Here is a 27,951-nt window from a genome sequence, read left to right as displayed (position 1 = left end):
TTTAGTAAAAAAAAAAAACACATTTATTTGCAAACAGTTTCCTCTGGAAGGAAGAATCGGCACATTTTCCTTCCTGTTCTCCACTCTTCATAAAAGAACAACACATTTCCAGGGAGAAATAATCTGGAACTACTCCGTGACAGAATGTAACTCTGGACCCTAGACGTGAAATGAAATCACACGAGGAGACAAACGAAATGAAATGAAAAGGCAGATTTTCTGCTCAGCTGGAGTTCGTCTTCACAGACTTCACCGACGATTCTGGACTCTGCAGGAATTTCTGAAAAAGAGGAAAGAAGTCGAACAAGAGATGAAGATGCAAGTTTCTATCTGAATCTGTTTCCAATTCACAATCACAAAGAAATTCTGCATTTGAGAGAAAAGTATTGACCTTTACAACCTGAACAGCAGTCTGGTCTCAAAGCTAAATGTGCCTTTTATTTTGAAAGTACGGAGTTATTTCACCGTTTATGTATCAGCTGGACGACTACAGATCACCTCCATTTTAAGACCAGGTGTGGAAAAAACCATCCCAGATTAAATTGAGATTCTTCAAAGCAAAATATGTGAACTTTTAGTTGATTAGGTTTTCTATTAATACTTGTATTGCTTTTTCTGGTCTTTAATTTTAAGTTCTTTTGTCTCATTTCAAGTGTATTTATGTATTTACACTAGAAACTAATCCAAAAATACTTGGTGAGATTTTGTTTTTGCAGTGAAATAGATGTTTGTTGTGGATTGTAATTCACAGATGACTGACACAAAGTAAGCCATCTGGACTCTAAAGATGAGTGTTTCTATCTGATCGCCTTCATTGATCCGGTATTAAACTGAACACACACACACACACACCTGAAGGTTCTCGTAATGCTTCAGAGTTTTGCAGTGGCTGATTTCGGCTGCCTTGGCTCCAGTGAAGAACCGACTGCACACCTTGCAGAAGAATCCCGTCTTTGGGACCAAATACTCCATACCTGTTCAGAACCAAAAACCCACAGTGTCATTTCTGAACACGTCTGATCAAAAACACTGGTTTATCATGGAAGGTTTCATACCAACTGCTGCACTCGGGTCATACGGAGGCAGCGGCTTCTTCACGCTCTCCTCTCTGGCGTCTTCGGCTTTTTTTGTCTTTCCTGTGTGAGAAATAAAACATTTTAACATGTGGAACAAAAAGTGGTGGTGAAAAAAAACTGCAGCTGAAACCAACGCAGAGTGTTTTCACCTTTCTGCAGGACATCTGGCAGCTGTTCTGCCGCTCCGCTGGTCACAGCCTGAGTTTCTGGTTCTGCTGAAGAGAAAAATAAAGAAACAACCATTTTGATGTCAGCCATGTTCAGAAAGTCTGCCGTGCAAAACGAGGAGGGAGCTACTGATTTAAACTGAGGAGGAAACCAAGAAACATGAAGGTATTTAATTAAAAAAATAATTTTTTCTTAACATATTTTATCCAGACAATTATAAAATATGAAGGAATTTCTTTTAGATATCATAGAACCATAAAATAGTTTGCAAAGTAATACTAAATTTATCTAGAAAACACTTTAAATTTGTCAAGGAAATCTCAAAGAGAAACAAGTAAAGCACAAAGTGAAAAATAATATGTACAAACATGTTAAATGCATGCGACTTTTATAAAAAAAGTTTTTTTTAACATTTTTGTACTTTGCTGTGACAGTATAAAACAAGACAATCTATTTAAAATGATCTGTCTCATATAATTTTAAGACAGATAAAATTATCTGTCTTAAGACACAAAATAAGCCATCTGGACTCAAAGATAATAACATTATCTTTGTTATTATCGCCATCTTTGTTTCAGATAAGCGTGTACAAACCACATTCATACGCCATTTGGTCAGAGACAACCAATCAGAGCCAGGAGGAGGGTCTTAGCGCTGTCAATCACTCCTGCTCACCCCCTCATTTTATTGCTTGCTCTTTGCTAAGCTGCAGCTGTTCATAATAACATAGCCTGCCTGCCACAAATGCGGAGCATAGCCCCTGATAAACGTTTTTCCCAGAACGGTAAGTTGTTCCTCCACTATTAGCACACTGAGCAGCGTGTACACAAAGTTGATTGTCAGCGCTAAGATCCTCCTCCTCACTAACTGGTTGCTTTTGGTCCGGGTTGGTTGATTTCTTTTCACAGACCATCAGTTTCATATTACACTGTTATGACATGGTGACAATTTTAACAAATATGGAAAAAAAAACATTTTTATTTATAAGTTACACAACGCTAGGCCTTGTTATTACGATAAACGATAATATTGTTTTTGAGACAATAATCAAGCAATATAATGTAAATGGTATAATAATAATAATAGTAATGCAAGAACACTTTGTAAAATGAACTTTAAATTCTGATGATAATTTAACAGTGGGAGACATTTTAAATACCCAAAGTAAACAAAACAATAAAATGAATTAAGAAGCAAAATTGTCCTCAAAAAAGGGTCTAGTTGATACCAAACCACCAGACTTTTGTCATCCAGAGAAAAATGATAAATCATGCAAATGTAAATTATTGTGCTCGTTTTAATTTATCCTGTGATTAATTGATTAATTGTTTATTTCGACAGGTCTACGACGCTGAACTTGTTTGTGCTTAATTTCCTTACCTGAAGCTTCATTCACGTTCTCCTCATCCTGGCTCTGCTGCAGTTTGTTTGACTCCTCGTTCTGCCCCTCATGCTTTTCATTCTGTGCCTTGTTCTCGTCATTCTTGTCCTCATTCTTCTCGTTCTGTGCTTTGTTCTGCGCCTCATGCTCCTCGTTCTGCTCATTCTTCTCGTTCTGCACCTCATGCTCCTCGTTCTGCTCATTCTGCGCCTCGTTGTTGTCAGCTGGGCTGCTCCTCCTGCTGCTCTCTCCTTCAGCCTCTGCTGTGCTGCTGCAGGTGGACGGAGCTGGACCCGAGGGGGCTGAGGAGGTGGAAACAGGCTCAATGTCGAGGCTTGAAGGCAGCGCGGCATCTGGGGAGAAACACCAGAGGTCAGGAAATGATTATTTTAGTTACTGATTAATTGACAGTTAGACAGAACGATACCAAGTCGTTCACCAGCAGTGTAACGACGGTTTCTTTAGTTGTACCTGGGTCAGGTTTCATGCCGTCATCTGATGGTCGGTCCGCTGTCTCACTGGGATCTGTGTGGACGTGTGAATCTTCTGGAGGGGCGTCTCCATCATCCGGGTCTTGACCGGACTCCAAACTGCTCACAGCCTCAGCTGTTGGACTTTCCACATGTTCTGGTTGTTTCTCGTCAGATTCTTTCTGCTGGGTCTCTGTGGCCTCCGCAGAAATCTCCTGGAGGAAGGAGAATCGTTTCATTATTTGGGCTGGAATGAAAGATTAGTTTAGTTATTAATAAATCTACAGATAATTTTGATGATTAATTGGATAAGAACAGTGGCACATGTTGCATATTTATATTTTAGATTTTTTTTAATACAATAGAAATGCATTTAAAATATGCAAATAAACAATTCATTTTCAAGATATGAAAATAATCACTTTATTGCCCAAAATACAATAACAGCATTCATTCAGTGTATGCTTAATTATTTGGAGGAAAGGAAACTTCTTCAGTTTTGGGTAGAAGATATTTAAGGTCTTGTTTATCTCATGTGCCAAATGTAAATATTTCTTGAACATTTTTTTGTTTAAATACTGCTCTAAGTGTGTTTTTCTTTCAATAAAATGCCTTTTTTGAGTCTGTGTATTCGCATTAACGATTAATCGATTAGTAAATTAGCTGATGATTATTTCAATAATCGAATCTCACAATAAATTCGATTGTTTCAGCCCAAGTTGTTAAGAGGAAATTAGAGTTTTGCACATCTCCCAAAACAAATAAAATAATAAAAAAGATAAATAAATATTTAAATTCCTGTTAATGACAATAACTCAAAGTGTAAACCTAAAAAAGTGTAGGTGAAAGTCTAAGCTTATTAAATTTTGAGGTATTTTACCATTTTATGTAACAATATAATATTTTTACTTAAGCTATTAAAAACAAAATCATTACCTGAAAACTTCTTAGCAAGCAAATGAATCAAAGTGTGAAACAGAAACGTTCAGCTCTACCATGTGTTCCTCCTCCTGTTCGGTTGGAGGCGCCGCTTCGCCTTCATCTGACGTTTCCATGGAAACCGCAGCATCAGGAAGTTCTGTCACGTCTCCAAGCTCGTCGACGGTGACAAAGTCGCTCATGTTGAAGGGGAACTCGTCCTCCTCCGGCTCCTCCTGACAGGAAACAGAGCAGAGTTTTCCAGATAAACTTTCTGCAGCAGATGATCCAGGATCTGACCTTTGACCTCTCACCTTTCGTCTTTCAGCTTCTCTGTAGCGTTCGTCCCTCTGCCTGTAACTCTCCGGCCTGTAGGACGACCTTGACCCAAATGACCTCTCGTAACTTCTCCTCCTCTCTCTCCTCTCCAGTCTCCTCCTCTCCCACTCCTTCTTCTCCCACTCCCTTCTTTCTCTCCTCTCCATCTCCCTATCTCTCTCCCTCCTCTCTCTTTCCTTCCTCTCCTTCTCTTTCTTCATCTCCCTCTCCTTTCTCTCCCTGTCCAGTTTTTTCGCCTCCTCATCTTTTCCTTCTGCGGTGTCTACCGCGTCCTCTGCCGTTTTCTCCTGATCCTCCTGCTCCCGTTTCGTTTGTCCCTGGTCTTCACTGGGAGGCGCCGCCATCTTGTTAGCCGTTCTTGTTCTGCACTCCTCCAGCAGAGCGTTAACCATAGCTTGAGTCATCTGAAACAAAAAGAAAACGTTAAACTGGGGCTGCAAAGTTATCTATTAATGACTTCTAGTTCACCGAACTTATCGATTAATGATTCTCTTGTATCTACAGAGCAGGTCGTCTTTCCATTTCATAATATTTTGAATTTTAAAAAACCAAGTCATTAAATTTTAACCTTATTTTGTGCCAGTTGTATTAAATACTGAGTGAATAAACAAAACAATTAGGTTTTCTCATATTATTAAGACATTTCTAAAATAGAACAAAACAGAAACTTCCTATGTTGCTGAATACACATAAAAAATTAAAAGAATAGAGATACAGAAGTGCCGTCTGTTTTTCGCTAAAACTTAGCTCTACAAAGTGCATTAACTCAAGACAGCCCTCAAAAATCAACCTCCCCCCCCCCCCCGTTTTTCTGTCATCACTCCATCATCGCCTCAGCAGCACATTAATAATTTTTTTGTTGAGAAGTTGACGCTCTTTGTCATCCCACCACGGACTCATTCTGCCATCTTTATTTATGTATTAACTAGGAGTCGCTGCCCGCCGTGCAGCGTACAAGCATGTGACGCATTTATAAGGCTTCGTAATAACGGACGCATACCGAGTTTTTATTTCAACTCTGTTGGACAGCACGGACTTCAAACTTTATAAAAGTGGTGTTTTTATATTGGTTTTGTGGTTATTTACTTCAAAATAAAGCCAGAAATAAGATCGATCATTTCCGCCTTATTTTGTGGGGTCTAAATGTACCACATTTCGWAACAACCAATGAAAATGTGTTGACGGTCTGTTGCTAGGTAGAACGGAGACACGCAGAAAGATAAGGGGGGCAGGGGGAAATTTGGATACGGCAAGAGACTAGGGTGCAGCGATGCTGTGGATTTTACTACGACTGTTTCGATGGGTTTTTTAGATTATAAGTGTGTTAGTTAGAGTTCGTAGTGTGTGCAGGGTTAGTAGTAGTTTTGCTAGCTATCGCTACATGGCTTCATAGCGAGCGCTGACGCACTGAGAAGAGAAAGACTGCGTCGGGATGACCATTTAGACCTCCACTTGATGAACAGCAGCACCTGCTGGATGGCAGCCAAATTACAACACTAAAAAGTCCAAGCAAATCTTGTTGGTTAATTGGAACTAATTTTAATCTAATAAACCATTAATTGACTGGCAGTTGATACATTTTTAGCATCCTGATGTTAAACCTTGTTCGTCAGTAGAGCAGCTGCAGCTTCAGGTTGTTTTACCTTGGGCAGCTCAGGCATGGCCATCTCTGGGGAAACTGATCCAGCATCGGGGCTGGGAGCTTGTGTCTCTTCAACATCCTCCACTTCTGATTCACCGGCGTCTTCGTGAACTTCTGTGTTTTCAGCATCACCAGCATCTTCATCGGGTTTAGCGTCCGATGGAGGGGAAGACACAGAAACGCCGAGGTCCTCCTCTTCCTCCTCCACACAATCATCTTTACCCTCCATTTCCGTCAGATTTTCTTCCTCCGTTTTCTCTTCTGTTTTTGTGTTTTCGTTTTCATCTTTCTCTGGCGAATCTTCACAATGATCTGGTTGCGATTCTGGGTCTTGTTCAGAAGGTTCTGCTGCCGCTTGGGTGTCTTCTGGAGGTGTATCCTGCAGCGCACAAAGGAAACACCATCAAACAGGCATTTCTACATCTTTTCACCCGGAAGGTTTCTAGCTACTGACCTCAGCCGTCTCACAGCATGCAGGGATGATTTTGGTCGGTGGCTGAGCTTTGGGGTCTGCTTTGCGGTAGAAGATCAGAGGGTTGTTTTGGATGATGCAGGGAAACATCAGGAAGCGTTTGTACACAGACAAGGCCATGGCTGTGGTGGCCATCTCACAAATGATCTAATCAGAACAACAAAACACAACATTTAGTCACATTTTCAAAACAAAAACAAAAAATTCATGAACCCTTGAGTTTAGGAAATAAGTAATCTCGACTTCTAACCATGCTGTTGACCACAAGAAACTTGATGACCGTCCCAAAGCGGCGCATCAGTTTCAGGACCTCGGTGGAGCTACCGGGCGAGTCTGGAACGTTTTTGATCACCACTAAACTGTTCCACCCAACCGGAGCAGAACCGTCCTGTGAAACAGAGAGCAGGTGGAACATAAACGAACAAGCCAGGCAGTCTCTAATGGGAAAATAAAAGGAGTTACAGCCGTAGAATACGCACCAATGGATCCAGTGATCCTGTGAAGAGATTATAAAGAGCCACCTGTGGAGGAGAGGATTCGATGAGTTTTGGTTCGCTGCTAAACTCAAAAATCTGTGTGAAATGAAAACAAAATCTAACAGAAAGTAACGGATTTCCTACCGGAGTGCCGAGTCCGATCTGCTTTTTGACCAGTGTCATTTTCACCTCCGTGTCCTTAAACATGGCAGGCTTGAAGCTGTGGACCTTCACGAGCTCCTCAGCAACTTCAAGGTCAGGAAATGACACAAGAGCCTGACAGGAAAACACAGGATGGTGAACGTCATCTTCCCATGGCCTGAGAAAGAAACCTGAAACCGCTGCGCCAGTGTTGGACCACAAACTAAAAAGTTAGCTGCTCTAACCCTAAAACATAAACATTAGTTCAGCTAACACGCTATATAGCTTTAGCAGAATATAACTTTAGTGGAAGCTAATGCTAAAGCTCCAAATTCAACCAGGTTTACACCCAGACAGTTTATCGCCCTCCACAGGATCAAATTTGTTTCTGCACCCCTAGATGTTTGGTTTTGCTTCAGGAAGTGATTCTTTTACTCGTTTTAGTTTTATTGTTCGGTTTTGCTAACTGAACAATTAGCAAAACTGGTTGTTCAGTTATGCCTGAAACAAATGTTGCTTTTGTGTCAGATTGAAGAACCAAACAGCAGTTTTCATACTGATCATTCTGAAAAAGAAAAAAATGACGAAAGCATCCAGCTACATCAGATGCTCAGGACGTTAGAATCAAATAAAAATTATTTTTAAGATCTTCCCTGCTTGATCAGGAAATTCAGGAGGTCTTTCAGTATGTAAAAGAAATAAAATAAAAATGTCACAATTAAGGACAGAACTTCTGTTTTTAAAATGCATGAGGGCGCAGCATGCTAACCTTTCCGACGTGTTTAGCCAGGATGATGTCAGATGGCGCTCCAACGGACTGCACAAGCTCAGCGATGTCGGCGTCTGACCAGCCGCTGTCAGGAAGTCCTGTGACCAACACGTTCCACTTCTGCTGGGGAAAACGGAGGCCAAGACCACAAGATGTCTGCTGTGTTTTAGCTTTGTCTCTTCTCTCGGGCTGCAGCTAAAGATCACTTCAGTTATCGATTGTTCTATCAATTGTTCTGACGAATAATCGGATTTAAAAACCGGCACATTCTGCAGACATTTCATTGAACCACTTTAGTTCATTTTATACAATATTATAAATACATTTTAAAAAATGCTAATAAATTCAATTCGTTTTTTAAATAAGAAAAAATGACAGCATTCCTTTAGTGAACACTTGAACGACTGAGTTGTTATTTCACCAAGTGGCTTTTATTACAGTCTATATATTCTAATTAACAATTAATTGACTATAAAATTAGTTGACAATTATTTCAGTAATCGATTTGTTACGATTAATCCGATTAATCATTTCAGGACTGCATTTAATCCAACTCATACGTTATCAAGCCACAGCGGCAAAAGACTAGATTACAGTGTAGATAAGAACCATCAGAAGATAACTTTACTCTGCAGGTTATAAAGAAATTATACCAATACATTATAACGAAACATTAGGACAGATGACAATATTTGGTAAAAGTACCTGATTGGACGTCTTCTGGTCAGTTTCACCACCTGCTGAAAGGAGTCAGAAAAGCAGGAGGTGAAGAAAAAATGGCAATCTGCACTAGTGACGGTAAATAAGTTACTAAATTGTTGTAGTGACGTTGAAATGTGGACACTTTTTCCTGACAGTTTCAGTCTTTAATGGGTGTCAAAATTCACAGGTATTTCCTACCTGAGGTGTTCCCAGCTGACTCTTTGTCTTTTTCTGCTTCAGCTTTGCTGTGAAGAGAAAAAAAACAGTTCAGTGAATGTCGACTGTTCAGTTTGAAAAGTTAAAAACTAAAACCATAACCAACCTGTTGGCTTCAGAGAGCTGAGCATCTTCAGGTTTCTGTCAGAAGAAAAACAAGAAGGGATATAAAATAAATAAATCAGGCTCCTCTTCTTTAGACTGAGAACAATACGCCACTAACAGGAGGAAGTAAAACATTGACATTAAGTATTAGCATGTATTAGTCGTCCATTAACATACCATTACCAATATATCACTTGAAAATGGTGTCAATACAACAATATAATCGTTTTATCGCAATAATCACTGGGATGATTTGTTAATGTGACAGGCCTGGACAGTTGTAGAGGATGTGGAAATCATAACTGGAATCTAAGGAGTTAAAACAAAAGTTTTCTCAGACATTTTTGTTTCAGCAGCTGAGCTTTGCTCCTTGTACCTTGGCGACTAAAGCGATGATCGGCTGTTCTCTGATGCAGAGCTCTGATGCAGACGCCAGAGCCTGAGCGTCCTCAGTCTTCATCATGCACACAGACGCCTGCAGCAGATCAGAGTGTCAGTCGTGACGCCTTAGCCACAGGAGGTATGACGCATTTGCTGCTTTTTTTCCCCTCCCTCCCAACACGTGAGCAGACCTTTTGCCCTTGGCCCTTCTCGCTTTCCTCCTCAGAGCAAGGCAGCAGAATCACGTTGTTGATCTTCCCAAAAGAACTGACCAAGTCAGTCACTTCCTGTTCGGTTGCATCGATTGGAATGCCAGTCAGATAAACGAGGCGGTCGGCCAGCGGCGCGCCCTGAGAGGCTGGACCCGCCACCTTCTTCTTCTTCTTCACTGGTACATTTTTAGCAGCCTGGAAACAGAGAAATCTTCCTTTAAACATCATCAGCTAACCAGATTACAGTCATTTTAAACAGTTCATTTAAAACAAATGATTTATTTCCCTCACAACAAAGAACATTTAGGCTTTAGTGTTTCTTTTGCACAGATAAAACAGGCAAACTTGCCACCTTGGTTGTTTTCGTTGCAGGTTTTAGTGCCGGCTTGGTGGTTTTAGTGGAGGGTTTTGTGGCCGCATGTTTGGATCCGTGACCCGCTGCAGAGGAGGAAAGGTTTCTGCTTCTGTCGGCCGAGCTTTTGGTTAAAGCATCATCATGAGGACGCCTCACACCATGGTGGTGGTAACCTCCTGCAGAAAAACAGCAAAAATAACAAAAACACACATCAATGATGAGAAGTAAAACTATTAAATCACTGATTCAGTCCAACCTGCCAGTTTCCTGAATGGAAAACATTTTCATTTGGATCAAACTGTGCAAAAACTTGGGTTGAATGGATGGGACAGAATTCGGCTCTAAGATATATATATTTTTAAAATAGATTGTTGACATAATGCAAAACGTATCCAGTTATTTCAATTTATATCAACTGATTCCCATCGAAATAAAGAACATGACATATTTGCTCATTTTAAACATATAATGTTTCCAATTTAGTACAATTTTAATTTGCAGAAAGTCTAAAATCACCTCTGGAAACAACAAAGAGCCCAATGCACTGAGCCCCACTGAAAACCTCACGGTTACTCCACCAAATATTGACTTCTGAGTTAAAACGTCAGTATTGTTGTTTCTAAATTATTGCATTATTAGAGATTTGAAAGCACTGCATCTTTTTCCTCATTTTAACCATTTCTCATTTTCTGCAAATAAATCTTTGCTTGGAATTTCGGAGACATGTTGTCAGTAGTCCATAGGATAAAAGAACAATGTTCATTTTACTCTAACATGTAACTAAAAAAAGCAAAATAAGAGCAACTGATCATTTTAAGTGGTCTTTTAATTTTTCCCAGAGTTGTATATACTATTGGTCCTTCAACCTCAACTGGATGCAAAAACTTCCTTCAATGAAATTCAAGTGCATAACCTGAAATTTCGATCTTTACACAGATGGATAATCAAAATATGCTTAAGTCAAAAATGCTTAATAAGCAGTTCTAAAGTGATTTAAAGTGAGAAACGTTATTCTGAAGAACAGTAAGCAGTTCTACAATGAACAGAGCAGAAGCTCCAGTAAAACACGGAGACTAACCTGATGACTCTCTGTGTCTCCTGTCAGGCCAGGGCTCTCGGTGGGAATAATGCGGGCCGTGTGAGCCAGAGTAGGGATATTTATTCCAATGACCGTGGTCTTAAAATGGCAGAAACAGGAAGTTGGGATTAGCAACAACAATACACACGAGTTCACTGCATCTTTGTCAGGTCAATGAGGATTTTCTAGGTCAGCTTAGAAAATAAACAGCAAACAGCTTCACATTTAAAACACAGGGAGGTTTTATTGGCGTGCTAAACCTGAAATGAGGGCTACCTGTGTGGTAGTGGGGCCGTGGATGCCGGGGGGGAGAGTAAGGCCTCCCGTGGGGCCGGTGCATGAAGGGTTCCCTGCGGTATTTGCCATGAGGGGAAGTTGGAGAGCGAGAGCGGGACCGAGGTGCAGAACGGAACGGGGAACGGCTGCCATATCGCCAGCTCCGACTGGAAAAAAACACCAGAAACTTCACTGATAAAAGAGCCAACTTAAAGCTTAAAAACGTCAAGGCCTCACATATTGGGGCTAGAGTCAGGCAGACTCAATACAAGATAAACCGACTCAACATCTGGGAAGTTATACAACCATTTTTACATAGAAACTCAAGACGACGGAAACTCAGAAAAATTCCCTAAATTCAATTAAGTTTTCTGATATTCCACCTGATTATGCAGACTGGAGTTGCTGTTACTTGAACACTGAGTGAGGAACAGCCAGCATGTTTGTTTATGGATCTGAGCACCACAGTAAAATCTGAGGAGGTTCAATCACAGCAAAGAATCTGCTAACTTAAAAGTTTGGCATTAGGACAAGCGCGAGTAAAAACTTAATTTAAGTCAGTTTTCTTCTAATTATCTTGTCAAGAACTTTCATGTTTAACATCCTAACTGGGGCCTGTCTAAGATAAACTTTAAGGTAAAGTTAATGCGTTCTTTGTAACGTCTCTTAGCAGTGAAGTCTTGACATTGTGGTGATTTTTCTTGGTTGTCATTTTAAAAATGTGTTTAGATCAGGAATAGGTATTTACTGTACTTTTATTGTGAAAAATGTAGTTTCGTGTTAAGAGTTTAGATTTATTGCAAAGACGGTTGTATCATCAGGAGTGTTATTTTTACACTTTTCTCTACTGCTGGGTCCATAAGAGGGTAAAAAACAACGTAACAAAAATTATTAAATGCAGTTGCTAATAAGAATTACACTTTTTAAAGTGCTGATGTTTATAAGGGCGATATTTTAGGTTTGAGGGCCTTTGACGTCACAACTGAAGAGTTGAAAATACTTTGTCACTTTTAATCTTATAATAAATTCCTCAAAACATCAAGATAAAATCTTACACCAATATTTTCCCAAACCTATTTTACATGTCTTATCGGCAATAACATTTGTTTTTCTTTTTAATCTGCATCTTTAGTTTACTAGCCTGGCATAATATGCCATTGAATTGTTCATATAAGGTTGTATCATCATGATTTATGTTCTGTTGTGGATTATTTATCCTATCCTGATAAGTAAAACCAGGCTGGCCTTCCTTTTTACCTTTATTCTACCAGTTTTGGTCTAGATAAGTGACAAAGTGACCCCAAGAAGTTCAACTAACCTTGGTAGATTTGGTTTCCAGTCAGGGTACCTTCAAACAAACACACACAGGATGTGTTACTCAGGAGGTTGTGGAATAAATTCAAACAAAGGTGCAGATTGAGGATGAATAAAAAACACTTTAAAGTTACTTGAATAATAATCACAAATACTGTCAGGCCTGATCTAATGCTTGTTGCTACTGTGTGCTGATACTGAAGATGTGCTACAGGTACAAAGCGATCAGCTGAAATGTCCTCACTTGTTGCGCAGGTCTCTGCAGGCGGCTGTGTGATCAACAGTGTTAATATGGTCAACCCAGTCCTGGAGTTGAAAAAACAAGGCAGATAAGAACATGACCGTCACAGAAACAGAGGGGAAAAAAGAAAACAGAACAGTCACATGAACGAAGGTCGATGTTACATCATCATCTTTACCGAACCCGACATGTTTCCGGCACATCTCTGCCGGGTTCTAACAGGAGATCCCGTCCACAGACAGACAAACTTAACTTTGATCATGTCCATGTCCACTTATCAGCAATGTTTAACAGTCCGTTTTCCACCTCAGCTTAGAATGAGTGTGATTTGTCATCAAGGTGAAAAACAATTATTTGTGTGCAACATTTCAGGCCTGCGATCGACAAGAATCACATAAATCAATCAATCTGATTGAAGAACAAATAAGTCAGATTTCTGAGCATTTAGTTTTTCCTCTGCTCTCACAGATGAAGGTCCGGTTGGCTGGGGTGAACATATACACTACTCACAAAAAGTTAGGAATGTCTGACTTCCTGATCAGACATCAGATTGATAACCTTTACACCTCAACTCAAGTAGGCCTTACTTTGGACTGAATGTCTGATCTTTCTTTAGTTATTATATTACATGCTGTTCCATTAAGTGACTGACCCTGAATTTCCCACTGAACCTTCTGGTCGTAGTTAAAGCATTCCTGTTCTTACACATTTTGAAGTCATTTGTTGAAGTAGATGCAAACAGGAATAGTTAATGATGATTAAACTTTAAGAAAAATCGAAAGCTTCAGCATAAAATAAGTCGACTCGTCAACAAGACGAGTCACTGTCAAAAAGTGATTTATCCTCAAAAACACAAGTTAGAGATATTTATAACTTTTGCGATGAAGAAACTACAATTACACTAAATGTCTAAATGAATCATTTGCTTTCATGATGTAACATCACTCTGGCATGAACCGTTTATGGTTCTTTGAAACCTCCACCAAAAGTCAAATATGCCCGACTCTCTGTGAGTAGCGCATCTTACAAAAATATTCTCTTCTCATATTGGCAATAATTAAGGCAACATTGCAAGCTACCTATTCTTTGGTCAATGTTTATATGATACAGTATATAAAAATGTAGAGTGTATAAATCACTAACCAAACCAAAATGCATTAATCACATTTGAAAAACTCTAAAGTTTTGGAGCTGGGTTTGTGTTGGGTATCCATGAGCAGCAGTTTTATCTGCTGTAGACGGCGGTCACAGTGATTTCCTGCTGGGTAACCAGGGCAACCTTTTAATTAATCTAAAATGACCAAAGATGAGCTTTAATAGCAGTTTGAATGAATCTATTTCTGATTTTTTTCAAAACATTTTGCATTGTGCCATTTTTTAAACTAAACAGCGTTTCTTTTCATTAACTAGAATCTAACTTATATTACCATTACCTGGCTGAAAATATTAGCCTATTCCCGAAGAAAAGATAAGTGCTTTTCACTTTCACTGCAATATCTGAAGTTATTTCAGGAAAAAATAAACAACACAACTGCCATTCTGCAGACACAGTGCTGGTAATCAGGTGTAATTACAATACCAAGTGACTGCATTAGATAAAAACGCTCAAAAAACGTGGTAGTTAAAAGTTGTAAAGTCTTGGTTGGACTCCTTTTAGATGTTTAAAATCTACTCTTATTAGTAGCCTTATGACTCCATTAGAAATCTCCCATGATTCTCTAAACGTACGTTGCCCTCACTGCTGTCTACTGAAGGTAAGATACTGACTACTCATAATCATTCAACACAACCCAGTTATGTATACAAAATATATATTTTTTAAAATGTTTTCGAATAATTCAGATAATTAAGTTGGCCACTGACAATTCCTCTATAAATTCCCATTTAGTTTCTGTAAGACAGCAAAGCGATTCTCCAAAATTATGACATGCAACAGTTTAACAGACGTTTTTTCATGAATACCTTGTTCCACCCTATGAAAAAGGAAAACCAAACATTAACTATTTTGTAATTTTCTACATGTATGATCATATTAAAGACACACAAAGCCACATAAAACACATGTGGTTTACACACCACCTGAAAACATAATTTTAGAACATAAAACTTCATCTTTTTTCTTTTCTTAATCACCATCTGTCCTGGCCACTTTTACATAATGTATTAAGAACGTCTTTACCAAAGAAAATGCGTCTAAAATGCTTCACCCTTAAAATGCCAACAAGAACTGAATTCCCAGTTTATAAATAGTAACAGTGGAAAATTGCAGCACACCAGAACTGTCAAACTCTGGAATAGGTTGCATTTTTCCTTACCTTTTTAGTACAAATGCGGTCAACAGATATCCTTTCTAGCACTAAAACAGTCATTACTGTTTGCCTCAAGGGAGCTTCAGACCGCTACATCGTCATATTCATCATACTGACCATGGGGAAGCCTGGTTTGCTTCATTTAAAAACAGAAATCAACAAAAGCAATCCTGGGGAAACGGAAAACATTCTACCATTCAAGGACCATTTATCTGCCTTGTTTTGCCGTTTTAGGTCATCTAATTATTGGTGTTTAAAAAAAAAAGGTGAGCATTACAAAAAGAAAAGAAACTGCAAGGAGAGAAAGAGGTTTAGTAGCTGAAACCATCCCATCGTTCTGCAGATGTGTCGTAGCAGACTCATCAAAGTCTATTTTATTATTCAAGGATACCTCATCCTATCTGCCAACATTTATTTTAAGGCCTAGAAAGAGAAAATGCATCACAAGTCCAAGTTTCCGGTATGCCAAGGTAATAGAACGACTATTTTCTTAGAGACGTTTCACCTCCACGCGTCCAAATTACTTCTTCAGTTCTGAACATAGTTGGGAGTAACGGGTTTATAAATCGTAGAACAGTCACACCTCTAGGGCTGCTGAGGTCATTTAATGGGCTGTTAAATTCACAAACTGGTCCGTTAAGGCCGTGCCAGTCAATTACCTCCCGTTATTCAGTTTTATGTCTGGCTCATTATGACTTAACGAGCCAAAAACGTATCTTACGAGATGTTTTGGTCAATGTGAATGGCTGTTATTAATCAATCCTCAATCTAGCTCCAAATTATTTAAGGAAACTAAAGAAGGAAGCTTAAGAAGAGCACATCTAAGGTATTGCAAAATGTCTTCATGAAACGACTCAAAAAAAAAAGTCAAACTGATTTTAAAGGAATATTCTGGACATTAGTATGATGACATGTTAGCACTCACCTTTTCCTGGTCACACTGAATGTGACACAGGGAGCAGGTATGGGGAAACACCTTTGGAGACACCGCTGTGAAATCGCTTATCATGGTAGGCGTAGGCAACTTCTTGCTACTGCCATGTCTTGAAGCAGATGAAGAAGAGGGAGAACGTCTTGACGAATCCTCACTCCTGGTTTCAGATGGCGGTCGCTGTTTAGATTCCACTTGTCGGTAGTCTCTGTCTAAATTACGAGTTTTAGGCAATGGTGCAAATTCTCTCACTGGTGATCGGCTGTTCTTGCGCTTTTCGCAGCTCGTCTTACGATAGTCCCTGTCTCCGTGTTTGATTGGCTCCTTGTGCTCTACACGAACTTGACGTCTTTCAGTTTTATCCACCTTCGACACTGACGATGAAGTTGCAGTTGGAAGCATTTTAACAGTCCTTTCACTAGAAAGTTGCTCCCTTTTAAAAGTCTCTCGGGTGCCACTCTCTTCCGTCCCACGACTGGCATGTCCATAGTCAATGACCTTCCCGGCTGTCTGCGTAACAGTAAGAAGGCTGGGTACTTCCGCTGAATGTGAAGAGCCAGTAGGAGTAACATTGTGAGAATATGAAGAAGAGGAGGTAGAGCTCACAGATTTTTGCTTCCCTGATTTTTTGAGTTGGATGTCACGGAGTATGAACGGTAAAGTATCTGGCGTTAACTGATCGTCCGGGTAATGACTCAGCACCTCCAAGTCGTCGTTTGAAAGTCCAAAGCTAGCCAAGATGCTTCCCGCGCTCTCTGGCGTGTACAAACCCTGACCTTCAATCCTACCTCCATCACCACGAGGTTGTCGAGTTTGCGGAGCTGGTGAGTCACTTATGGGGGGATTCCAGTTTAGTATTCCGGCTCCTGATTGGCTGCCCTGAGGCTGCTGCTGTGTTCCCGCAAAGAGTTTGGCTGGAGGTTGGTAGTTTGACCAGTCGACTCCTTGCTGGTGTCCAGACTGATTATCTGCTGGAAGCAACATTGGGTTGGAACCATAGCTTCCATGTTGACCAATCCCTGTACCTTGGTTCTGATGTTGGTTCGATTGATTCATTAGATCCATCTGCCGGTGATCCATATCCCTGGTGCCCCTGATGGAAAGGGCAGACTCTAGCTCATCGGGGAGTTGGTTGGGACGAGGAAACTGGAACCCCATTCCTTGCATGTTGGGGTGATTTGGATGCTGACTTGCAGATGGCTGATGATGAGTCGGCCTCGATGCATTTAGAAAAGGCTGGGAGCCCTGTTGTTGAGATTGCTGGTGATACATTGCAGCAGACCGATTTGCAGAAATCCGTCTGTTTGTGGTTCCCTCTAGGCCAAACGTCGACACTTGCTGCCGAGTCAAAAGACTCAGGAGGGCAAGGTGAGGAGGTAATACTGCTGTGAGATCACACTGGTGGCCCAAAACAATAGACGCTAGAACAGCAATCTGCCGGAGAGCAATCTGTGTTTGAGTCTGTATCTGAGCAAGTCGAAGAGCAGCAATCGCAGGTCCAAAAATGAAATGGGGCTCTCTGGTGGGGCAGCCGATGGAGAGGGTAGCACTGCGCTCCGAACACAGGGTTGGAGCAAGGAGTAAACCGTTACCGTCTTTGTGCACAGCGAGGCTGAGGTGGAAAGCAGAAATATACTATTATAATTATTCATATCAAGAGCAGCCATCATGCCAAGTCTTCTTTTTCCCCCATTAAACCTATTTAAAATTAAAGCAGTGTCTCCAACAAAAAGAAATATCATCCTACTTTCTTAAAGTGATATCTATCCTATTAATGTCTGCACATTAATGAGCCAATCAATAACTTGCCTCAAATGTTTAATTTTATTAATGATTCCAAACGCTCCTTATGCATACATGACCAGGCAATAGATAAAACAGTGCTTGTTCAAACTGTCTAAACACAACTTAGATCAAATTATGAAGAAACAATAGTGAATTCAAAATTCAAACTGAAAATAATGATAAGCAAATCAAAAATGGCTGTTACAAACAAATCTGATAATTTGGGATTAAAAGAACAAATTGTACATTAATAACACTAATCACCTAAAATAATACAGTAAGTTTCAATAAAAAAAAACTTTTATATGTCAGCTTGCTTGGCCTTAACACAGCTTGTAAGACATGCAGAGTCCACTGACAGATTTAAGACTGTAGTCAGACGATGATGATAGCCAGCTTATTTTTGTTTTACAGACCTCATTTAATATGCATCTTCTGCAAACCTACATTGTCTAAATGTACCGTTGTCTCTAACTTATCAATATCAACTTCTAAATCCTAAATTACTGCAACTCCAGTCCTCAAATGCCAACTTTTGGATGCATTTTCTGCTCCAACACACCTGAATCAAATACACTTTTAACCACTGAGCCTTTGTGAAACTTGCTGATGTGCTGAAGGATTTATTTTGGCTCTGGTGTCCTGGAGCAGGGACACCAGAGTTCTAGAGACCTTGGCTCTAGAAACTTACCAATGCCAGTTTTTAGATGCTTCTTGGTTCTTTTCCACCACCAAAACCACTATCTGGTAATACACTGATGCATGACGGAATATCTACTTATTCCTTGGTTAAGATTTCATCACAATACTCTGAGAAACGTTCCTCATGCTGCATGGTGCACCATGGTCAGTTCATCAGCCAAGTGTCATAAACCAGCGTTTTGCATGCTTAGAGAGATACTTCCCTTGCTCCAATCTACTCAGTCAAATAATTGAGACATTTCAGGGCCTCTGAAGAACTTATTAATACACTGAGAATAAAATGCAACCTTTTGACTGGGCTTGCTTGGAGCAGGTATTGTGCATTCAGGACACCGGCTCTTGGCAGTGAATGAGAGACTAGCCAATGTAACATTTTACGTGCATCATTTTGATGTGCCATTATTTTTTGCTTTTTGATATTTTCAGTATACCAAACTGATACTGCTCTATGCGAGTACTTTAGAAACACTTTTAAGTTAATAATCACCAATAAGACTGTGCTGTAAACATTTAAAATACCATAATCTAAAAATCTAAAAATAGTAATCATAAAACTGAAAGACTTATGAGCAAGGTAGGTTTTTTTCTTGATATTTCAGGTCAGTAAATATGTTATTATTCAGCTGAAATGCTTAGTCATAATGCACTAAGTCAGATCAAATTCTAATTTCTTGTATCAAAATGTACAGGACTGGACTAAATTTGTTTGGCGCTTATGTGTCGTTAAAGTATCAGGTCATAAGCTGTGTGTCAAAATACACATTGTTTCAGCTACAAGTCAGTGATACTCAAATCTTGTTTTCTGACAGGAATGCCCTACATTTCAGGGAGCCACACTGCAATAAATAAAGTAGTAACTGAGGATGAGGATAGAAATAAATAATTCAATCATCATTATTTTGAGATGCCAATCTGCTCAGTATCTGTAGGCAGTAACTTTACTGTTCAGGATCTTAATGCTCTTACGGTGTGCCATTTGCAACTGTGTGAAGCAAAAAAAATGAGAATGTAAGACTGACTACTGACTGATTCTGTATCAGAATACAAATCCTGATTGGAGTATTCCTATTTTCAAGAGGAACCGCAATAGATGAACAAGGAGCAACCTGCACAAACGTGCAGAAAAAAAGTCACTGATTGGTACTTCAGCTGTTTTCAGAGCATTCACCCTGTGTTAACTGGAATCAAGTTTTCTAGAAGAAAAGGATTAATGAGTAAATAGTTTAATTTCTCTACTAGTTATCCAAAAAACACTAAATTCACATTATTTGACACAAATTAATCTCCCAGAATTGCTGCAGGGCCGTTGGATCCCCCTCACAGACAGCAGAAAAGAAAGGAAGTAACGATATCAGCTCGCTGGTAAGTTAATTGTCTAAAAGAAAAGAAAATGCAATGTGCACCATAAATAACCCGGTCACTCAGAGCACACAGGTATTGAGAAAGAGGGAGGGAGTTTGCTTGAATTGGACAAATAAAGTCCTGTAATACTCCTAACTAATTTATTATTAAAGCATTTGGCCATTGTTCTGTCTTTACTATTTCCTCAATATCAGAGTCTTCTGTCTCTAAATGTCTGTAGAGTTAGGAGCTCATCCACATCGATGTATATCAGTGGTCCCCAAGTCTGTCCTCGAAGGCTGGCATCCTGCATGTTTTAGTTCTCTCCCTGGTTTAGCTCACCTTGATCAAATGATGGCTCATTAGAGGCCTAAGAAGAACATCGACATGCTGGAAATGTTCTTACTACGACCCGGGAGAAAACTACAACATGCAGGATGCCGGCCCTCCAGGACCGACTTCGGGTACCACTCATGTATATATTCTCATCCCAAAAGAAACATCACTGCATGGCGGAGTGACTCAAATCTCGCGAGAAGAGGGAATAGTTCAGCAGGGAGCGGTCAGTCATTATGTGTGCTTTCCGCAGACTTAAAATACAGCCACTTTTTCAATTAAAGTTTATGCAATATTCTTTAACAAATGGCATGATACATAGCAAGAAAATATTATTTACAGAAAGAGTTAACTGTAGCGGGCCAACCTGCGCAGCCCCACACATCCCACCAGCCATTTTGTAGGGCTCCCATGGCTAGCGGGCTAATGCTAGCCACAACGTAGTTCGCTACTACACAATACTGCCTTCAGTACGTGCTCTAGATATGAAATAAATACCTTCACCAATGTGTTGACCTCAATCTTTGTTAATACGGGAATTTCTTGACTGTTTTTGAGTCGTTAGCCATGAGAACGAATCTTCTGTGTTCCGCCATAAACGCCCACTGAATTAGCTTCCGTCTGAGTTTTTCAGAATAAAAGTCAACCAAGTCTTTCTTTGATTTTACTTCCATATCGCCCCTTTTCCTATAATCTGCTAATGAGTCCAGTATTCCACGCAGAATCTTTTAAAATCCCCCTGGAATCAAAGTAAGATTACTATCAGGTCAACTATCTGTCTGGGTGCAGGAGCACAGGAGCAGGGATCAAGTTTAACACAAATCAGAGACGAGGTTTCATCTTTACAAACCATAGATTCCCCCCACACACATTTTTAAATATCCAAGCATTGTAATTTTGTTTCACATCATTCACTGCGTAAAACATTTATGCACTAAATGATTGGCACTATTTTTATGTATATTGTGTGTGTGTCAGTGAGCACATTAAAATAAAAAATGATCAGGAATTTAAAGAAGAATTGTGGTGGGTTAACTTCCCTATTACCAAACTTAAATACATTTAGTTTTAAATGTATTTAAAATGTGACTTAATCATGCAGATTCATTGAACACTAAATTCCTTTCTGCTCAAATGCCAGCAAATAAAATACATAAAAACAAAAATAAATGTGACAATAATGCTTATGACAAGGGTGTTTAATATTCTGAGTGAAATTGTAGGTTAAACCTAGAATATTTTCCTCTAAATATAGAGTACAATACAATGTCACAGTGTTCAAGCACAGCAGACCATTTATATCTTTAACAAAACAGCTTTATAAAGCATTCATGTCAACTAACTGTGGCTCTGTGGTGCAGTTTTGAAAAATCTGAGATTGGAAATCATGTTGCAATTTATTTATTTGTTAAAACAAGAATTTGCCTTGTTTTACAGGACAGTGCATCTACTGTACCTTATGGCATTGGGCTATTCTGGCACATCCACTTTCAACATCATAAACAATAAAACAAATTCTCACGAGCTCCAGATACCAAAATTATGATTATCCGCTTAAAATAGCTACCAGATTCTTCCAACAGTTAAGGTCACATTGTCTAAGCCTGTGTTGTCCAGCTATGCCTTCATGATTTATTAAATATTTTACTGCTGGGATGTTTCTGAAGGGTCAAGGCAATGGGGTCAAGGTTGGTTTCTCATCTGTCTGCGCTTGAACTTGTAGTGATTCCTTGTTTTGTTACTGGGTTATTTTTAAGGAAGTGAACTGAGGAGAATGTTTTTTTATAAACTTGGGTAGTTTTGATCTTACTGGCATTTGACTCAGGAGATACATACAACTATATTGACTGAGCAAGTCCAACCCAGTTAGTCTTATATGCTTGTTATTAAAACATTAGCAAAGCATTTTATGTCAAAAAGAGCTAAATTTGTATTTTAGATTGAACGTAGCACAGACTGTTGCTCAATAATATGCAGTAAATATATTTTGAAGACTCACCAAAGAGTCAAAGTCGGTGTTTTCGATATTTTCCTTACCACATGAATCAAAGTAAGAATAAAATTGCAAATTAAGGTGGTTCTAAAAGTACAAATTCAGGGAGTTCTGCACTTTATCATTATTTACTAAAGATTAAATTATAATGAAATAATTTTAGAACCTGAAAACATAAATGACAAGAAATGTATTTTTATCATCACCATAAGCTGTGGTATAAATGAATCTAAAAGTAGTTTCTATCAAAAAGGAAGAAACCTGACAAAACAACATCATATTTACTGCTGACGCATAAGCAGAAAATATTACATAAACATATGTTTGTTGTAAATAAATATACAACAAATTTTCTAAAAAGAGCTTCACATCATACATGGCAGGATTATGTCAGTAACACCAAGGAGCATATATTCATGAATTACACAAACCCAATTTCTGTCTCTAATCAGGGACATTATTATGTTTTCCAGGCACATAGTGCCATTTTATGGAATAATCAAGTAATTATGGTAAGTTAATTTGTTATGAAAATAGTATAAATATCAAATATGATTTAAAAGAAAAAGTTCCCTCCAAGTTTCAACACCTTGAAATTGGGCTTCTTTCTCTTTAAAAACTCCACCTTCAGGAAGACATCATAACATTTCTCCTCTTTTTACCCTTTATCATAGATTTTTACCAGCGTTACACTGAGAAGTAGTTAATATTTATGAGTTCAGCTGATGTGCAGTTCCAAGAGGGGTTTGCTAATTGCTTCTGGCTAGTCTGAAGGAGCTCAGTCGGGTAGTTGTGAGGGCTTTCTGCTCTGTGAGGCAGAAGCTAGGAAGCTCAGAGGAGGAGCTGAGTCTCGAAGGCGGAGCTAGGTCCACCCAGGCGTTTTGCACAGCTAAATGGTTGCCATGGAGATTAAAGTATTTTTCAAACATTCATAAAGGAATTAATGCAAAACTCCAGGTATGTTTTTGATGATGGAATAACATTACTTTATGTAAAACTCAAAAAAGTCACATTTGCATATTACTGCCTCTTTACGGTGAAAAATAAATAAATTCAAACACTGATGTGGCTTTTTCCAAGAGCAAAATCTGATGACCAACTTTCTGTTGTCTTTCTCTACAGGCATTTTATTCTGCTTCCATAAGAGCAGTTTGATTTTTACTACTGTGAAATTCATGTGGACACACAGTGAATACGACACACGTGCAGTTTTGAGAGTTTGGCTGCGTTTTGTGACCTTGACAGAAATCCTTCTGGTAAACACTCCAATCCTTTCTGCATGTAAGATCATGATTTGTGTCTTATGACATCTAAGATTTTCCCAGACGGACACCCCTTGTCATAAAGCTGTCTTTGATTTGTGGCGGTTGCATCATGGTGAGCGCTCTCCAGGGGACGTGATTTACCACCGCCATTCCTCTGGAGTCGATGTATATTTGACTTGAGACATTATCCAGCAGTCATCGAAGGTTGTGGTAATGCCACACGGCTTGCTGCTGCCAAAGAGGCCATCTTGAAAACGTGGAGAGCTGCACATGTGTTTATTAATGCTACAAGAACATGACAGAGCACTCACATGCTGGAGCATCAGGCTGTCATGGCAGGAGCGTCACTGTTACCTGTTTGTTTATTAAAACCTTTAAAATATTTTAGGTCATGTGCACTAGCATGACATGCTGGAATTTAGCCATTAATTTTCTTATAAAATCAGCAAACATATCTGATAAAATGGAGTAGAAAACCTTTCACACCAGGATTACTTTATAATAGATCTGTCTGCTCTGGTAGAGAATCCAAAAATTACGCTCAAGGAAAACTATTACTAATTCAGATTTTTTTTTAACTTAAGCAAAAAGTAGTAATACTTAATACTTAGTAAACTACTATAGTAAGTAATGCGTATGCATGTTAGAACAGGGTGAAATATTCAGTGTTTCCTGCATCGTTTTACCTTCAGATCTCAGCAGATGGAAGCTAACATCAGATTTGGGATTTTACTTTTCTGCTGATCGCTACCTTTTAACTTCAAGTGATGAAATTTAACGATATCAACAGAGTTCCTAAAAAACTGTAAAATGACTTTTATTCAACAAAAAATGGAGTCTGTCAAAAGACAGCAAAGTATGTAAAAAGAACATCAACTATACTGCTTTCTATGGAAAACAAATTACTGACTGGGCCACTCCTGAAGGTCAACATATGTTGGTAATATTAATGACTTTAATCATAAACTTGTCTGGAGAGACACAAATCACACACAAAAACACACACCTTGCTCCTTCAGGAATAGAAATGATGGCAGAGTTGAAGCCGGTCTGCAGAGCGGATCGTGTCGTGACCGGGAGCCAGAAAAGGGCGATAGATCAGACAGACTGCTTCCCACATGTCTGCCTATAATTAGTTGTGCTTCATGCACACGCATTCTTTAAAATGGTCATTTAATCAAGTTATCATGGTGTCAAATAAAGCCACATCTACATGCACAGCTAAATAAAATCAGTATCTGTACACTGTAAAACATTTGAAGGTGGTTTAATTTGAAAATGAAAGTCCAGCTGCTGCTATGAAAATGCAATTTAAGTCAACAAGAAAAGTGTTTTGGTTTTAACTCAGAAGTTAAAGTCCATGAAGTTGATTTAACAACAAGAGACAAGTTGTCTAAACATTGTTTTTTAAGTTAATTAATCTTGAATTGTGAGTTTTAACTTAATGCTGCAATTTAAACCAAATAATTATTTCACAATATTCAAGAAAAAAAACTGCCTTCACCTGGTTAAAGGTCCCATTTCTCTGTTATTTCACTCACATTATCAACTTAAAATAACTGCGTATTTTACTCAAGAATAATTTAAATTCTTTTTTCAAATTGAATGAAAAAAATTATGATCTGATAACGAATTTTATTAAACGTCACAATAAATTCAGCTCAGAAACATTTAGTGTGAACAGGACATAAAAACAAACATTTTCCTTAATAAAACACCAGAATCAGATCAACGTAATGCACGTCCATCTCAGGATACAAAAACATGCCGCTAAGCATTCTGGGAAATAGTTCCCACTTCTGTCTTTTTGTTCTTTCAGGTTTTTTAAATGCTAACCTAAAAACTCATCTATTCAACTCTGGGAGGTTTGACAAAATTAATAAAAAGTTAACACAACTTACTACTGTAACTTTATCTTTCACAAACTCACACATTTATGTTCAAAATCTAAAACTCACTAAATTTATTTAACTTCAAGAGAAGAAGATAGTAGGCACAACTAAATGCGGCTCAAATGTTTTACAGTGTCCAAACCTCTCCAGATATCTGATTTCATGTTTGACGGTACAATAATAATCACATCGTGTGTTTTGCATGCACACTTAGTCTCCATCCATAATATTTAATTGCTGCCTTGTGAACAGGATCTGATTCCTGCTGCTCCTTCAAAGGTCGTCAAAGTTGATCCACTGCGTTTACCAGCGGCAGAAATCTTCTGTCACTATGCTGAGATTAAGGAGCGGCATTACAGATAACAGCTTCCTCAGGTGACAAACGCTTTAAACCTCTGTTGACAGTCACTGTTGACTTGGTTTGCGCTGTGTTGACAGAAACTTATGAACAACTGGACTGAAAGCAATTAACTTACTGAAAAATGCTGAACTGCTGCCAAACGGTTTAATGATGTTCAGGAGAAACTAGCTGCCATGTCACAGTAAGCAATTAATCAATTAACCACATTATACGTTAAAATGACTTCAATAATTGTTTTTCCTCTTTTCTTTCTCTGTTTCTACTAAAATCTGGATGATAAAAGGTTTCAGTGTGGCAGAGACTTCAGTTTCAATTTTATTTGTTGCTTTAGTTGTTTTGTTTATTTATTTTGGATATTTAAGCTGTCTTCCAGTTCCAACTTATTCTAAAGTTCACTATGAATTAAAACGTATTGATTTTTCAGCGGGTGTGATTGCATTATTTAGCCTTTAAGAAAAAATAAAATAAAACTAATTTGAAAATATTTTATTGATCCCAAAGGCAAATATTGATTCAAATTCTTCAGAGATGCCATTATGCTGCAGTTGACATAAACTTGGTAGATTCAAGACAGATAAGAAAAATAACATTTTATTAATGGGTCTAATGATCTTTTTATGCTGAACTTGGTCATTATTGGGTGTTTAATTTCAGGTATAGAAAGAGTTTTATTCCTTTCTGGTTGTTGAAATGTCTGACCACAATCTCAGTCATAAAGCACGTTTTAAATGGGGTTAAACAAGTTTTTTTTTTTTTTTACATCTGTTGGTCATGAAGTAACTATTGAACATTATGTCATTTTTGTTTTTTCTTTACATTTTTAAATGATCTGCATAGCAGATCACCTTGGCATAAAACCTCTACACAGCCTTTCAGCGCCACCAAGTGGTGAAATCATTTTAGCAGAAAGTAAGGAAGCATTCATTATGCCGAGGTGGGTCAACCTTCACCTATCTGCATAGAGCAGCATCAGATTAGGTCTTTTTCTTTACCTTTTAAAAAGGAAAACCTTTAAGCAGGTACTAAATATTCAGAAAACATTTTGGTATCCATTAATTTTTTAGGATATTTTGACGTTAAATGTCATCAAAATCATCATAATTAAGTAACTGCGCTGTGGGATTAAAAAGCAACACACAACTTCTCAACCTTTGTAAAGTAACTTCGTAACTGCTTGATTTAAAAAGACCAGATATACGAAAATCTGATTTATTAATTAATATTTAGTATCTCTGTAAAAACCTTACTCATTCATTGTTTTCATTTCTGTTTTCTGACTTTGAAACAACATAATTACACCTAACTTCATCATTATTACACCTAACTTCATCATTATTACACATATCTTCATCATTATTACACCTAACTTCATCATTATTACAAATAACGTCATCATTATTACACCTAACGTCATCATTACTACAAATAACTTCATCATTATTACACCTAACTTCATCATTATTACACCTAACTTCATTATTATTACAACTAACTTCATTATTACACCTAACTTCATCATTATTACACCTAACTTCATCATTATTACAAATAACTTCATTATTACACCTAATTTCATCATTACTACAAATAACTTCATCATTATTACACCTAACTTCATCATTATTACAAATAACTTCATTATTACACCTAACTTCATCATTATTACAAATAACTTCATCATTATTACAAATAACTTCATTATTACACCTAACTTCATCATTACTACAAATAACTTCATCATTATTACACCTAAATTCATCATTATTACAAATAACTTCATCATTATCACAAATAACTTCATTATTACACCTAACTTAATCATTACTACAAATAACTTAATCATTATTACACCTAAATTCATCATTATTACAAATAACTTCATCATAATTACACCTAGCTTCATCATTATTACACCGTCTTTGTCATATGTCCGCACTGCATTAGTTTTTAAAACACATTTTTGTATTTGATAAGATATAGTATATTTTTAAAAGAAAAAGTCCCTGATGTCAACGACATGATGATAATTTTAATGACACATTCTTTCTAAATATTATTGCTCCATTACTCACCGATGAGTTGCTTTTTTAAGAGGCGGCTTCTTTTTTTGCATCTTCTGCATCTCCAAACGACTCTGGAAACTTCAGTCATAATCCTTTAAATTTGCACTGGTTCTGTTTTACAGCACAGAAAGCTGAGTGCAGAAACAAAAAAAGATTTAAAAAAATTAAAACAAAGCTTTTGGAAACCTGGTCAAAGAAAAAACCATGTTAGCTGAGCGTGTTGCTCCTCTGTGGGCAGCGA

At 38.2% G+C, this 27,951-nt stretch overlaps 1 protein-coding gene across 8 annotated transcripts; it reads right to left on the bottom strand.

Moving 5' to 3' along the window:
* Positions 1–27,951, bottom strand: LOC103470961 (uncharacterized). 8 transcript variants are annotated; one of them, XM_017305619.1, is made up of 26 exons: positions 27,720–27,951; positions 15,967–17,584; positions 12,736–12,797; positions 12,496–12,525; positions 11,178–11,344; positions 10,902–11,000; positions 9,818–9,999; positions 9,448–9,663; positions 9,252–9,350; positions 8,877–8,911; positions 8,753–8,799; positions 8,558–8,592; positions 7,853–8,008; positions 7,087–7,218; positions 6,946–6,987; positions 6,717–6,854; positions 6,449–6,613; positions 5,996–6,373; positions 4,328–4,756; positions 4,091–4,249; positions 3,097–3,310; positions 2,625–2,978; positions 1,226–1,291; positions 1,056–1,136; positions 853–974; positions 1–280 (listed from the first exon to the last, which is right to left on the bottom strand). In XM_017305619.1, exons 1-26 carry the CDS (start codon positions 27,767–27,769, stop codon positions 224–226), a joined length of 5,133 nt encoding a protein of 1,710 aa, XP_017161108.1. In that variant the 5' UTR covers positions 27,770–27,951; the 3' UTR covers positions 1–223. The 8 variants fall into 8 exon arrangements, with proteins under 8 accessions (XP_017161108.1, XP_017161113.1, XP_017161111.1 ...); XM_017305624.1 differs by having other exon boundaries at positions 1,226–1,288; XM_017305622.1 differs by having other exon boundaries at positions 8,558–8,589.

This window comes from Poecilia reticulata, linkage group LG1 (genome assembly GCF_000633615.1).
Source record: "Poecilia reticulata strain Guanapo linkage group LG1, Guppy_female_1.0+MT, whole genome shotgun sequence".
In the NCBI taxonomy this organism is placed as follows: domain Eukaryota; kingdom Metazoa; phylum Chordata; class Actinopteri; order Cyprinodontiformes; family Poeciliidae; genus Poecilia; species Poecilia reticulata.
Note: the sequence above shows the minus strand (reverse complement) of the source record. Positions and strands in the feature narration are given on the sequence as shown.

Excerpts from the sequence above, each read along its gene's own strand:
- LOC103470961 (XM_017305619.1), bottom strand. The coding sequence starts at position 27,769 with ATGCAGAAGATGCAAAAAAAGAAGCCGCCTCTTAAAAAAGCAACTCAT. Across the intron at positions 4,250-4,327 it reads GAGAAGCTGAAAGACGAAAG|GAGGAGCCGGAGGAGGACGA; the intron begins GTGAGAGGTCAA and ends GTTTCCTGTCAG. Across the intron at positions 975-1,055 it reads TGACCCGAGTGCAGCAGTTG|GTATGGAGTATTTGGTCCCA; the intron begins GTATGAAACCTT and ends GGTTCTGAACAG.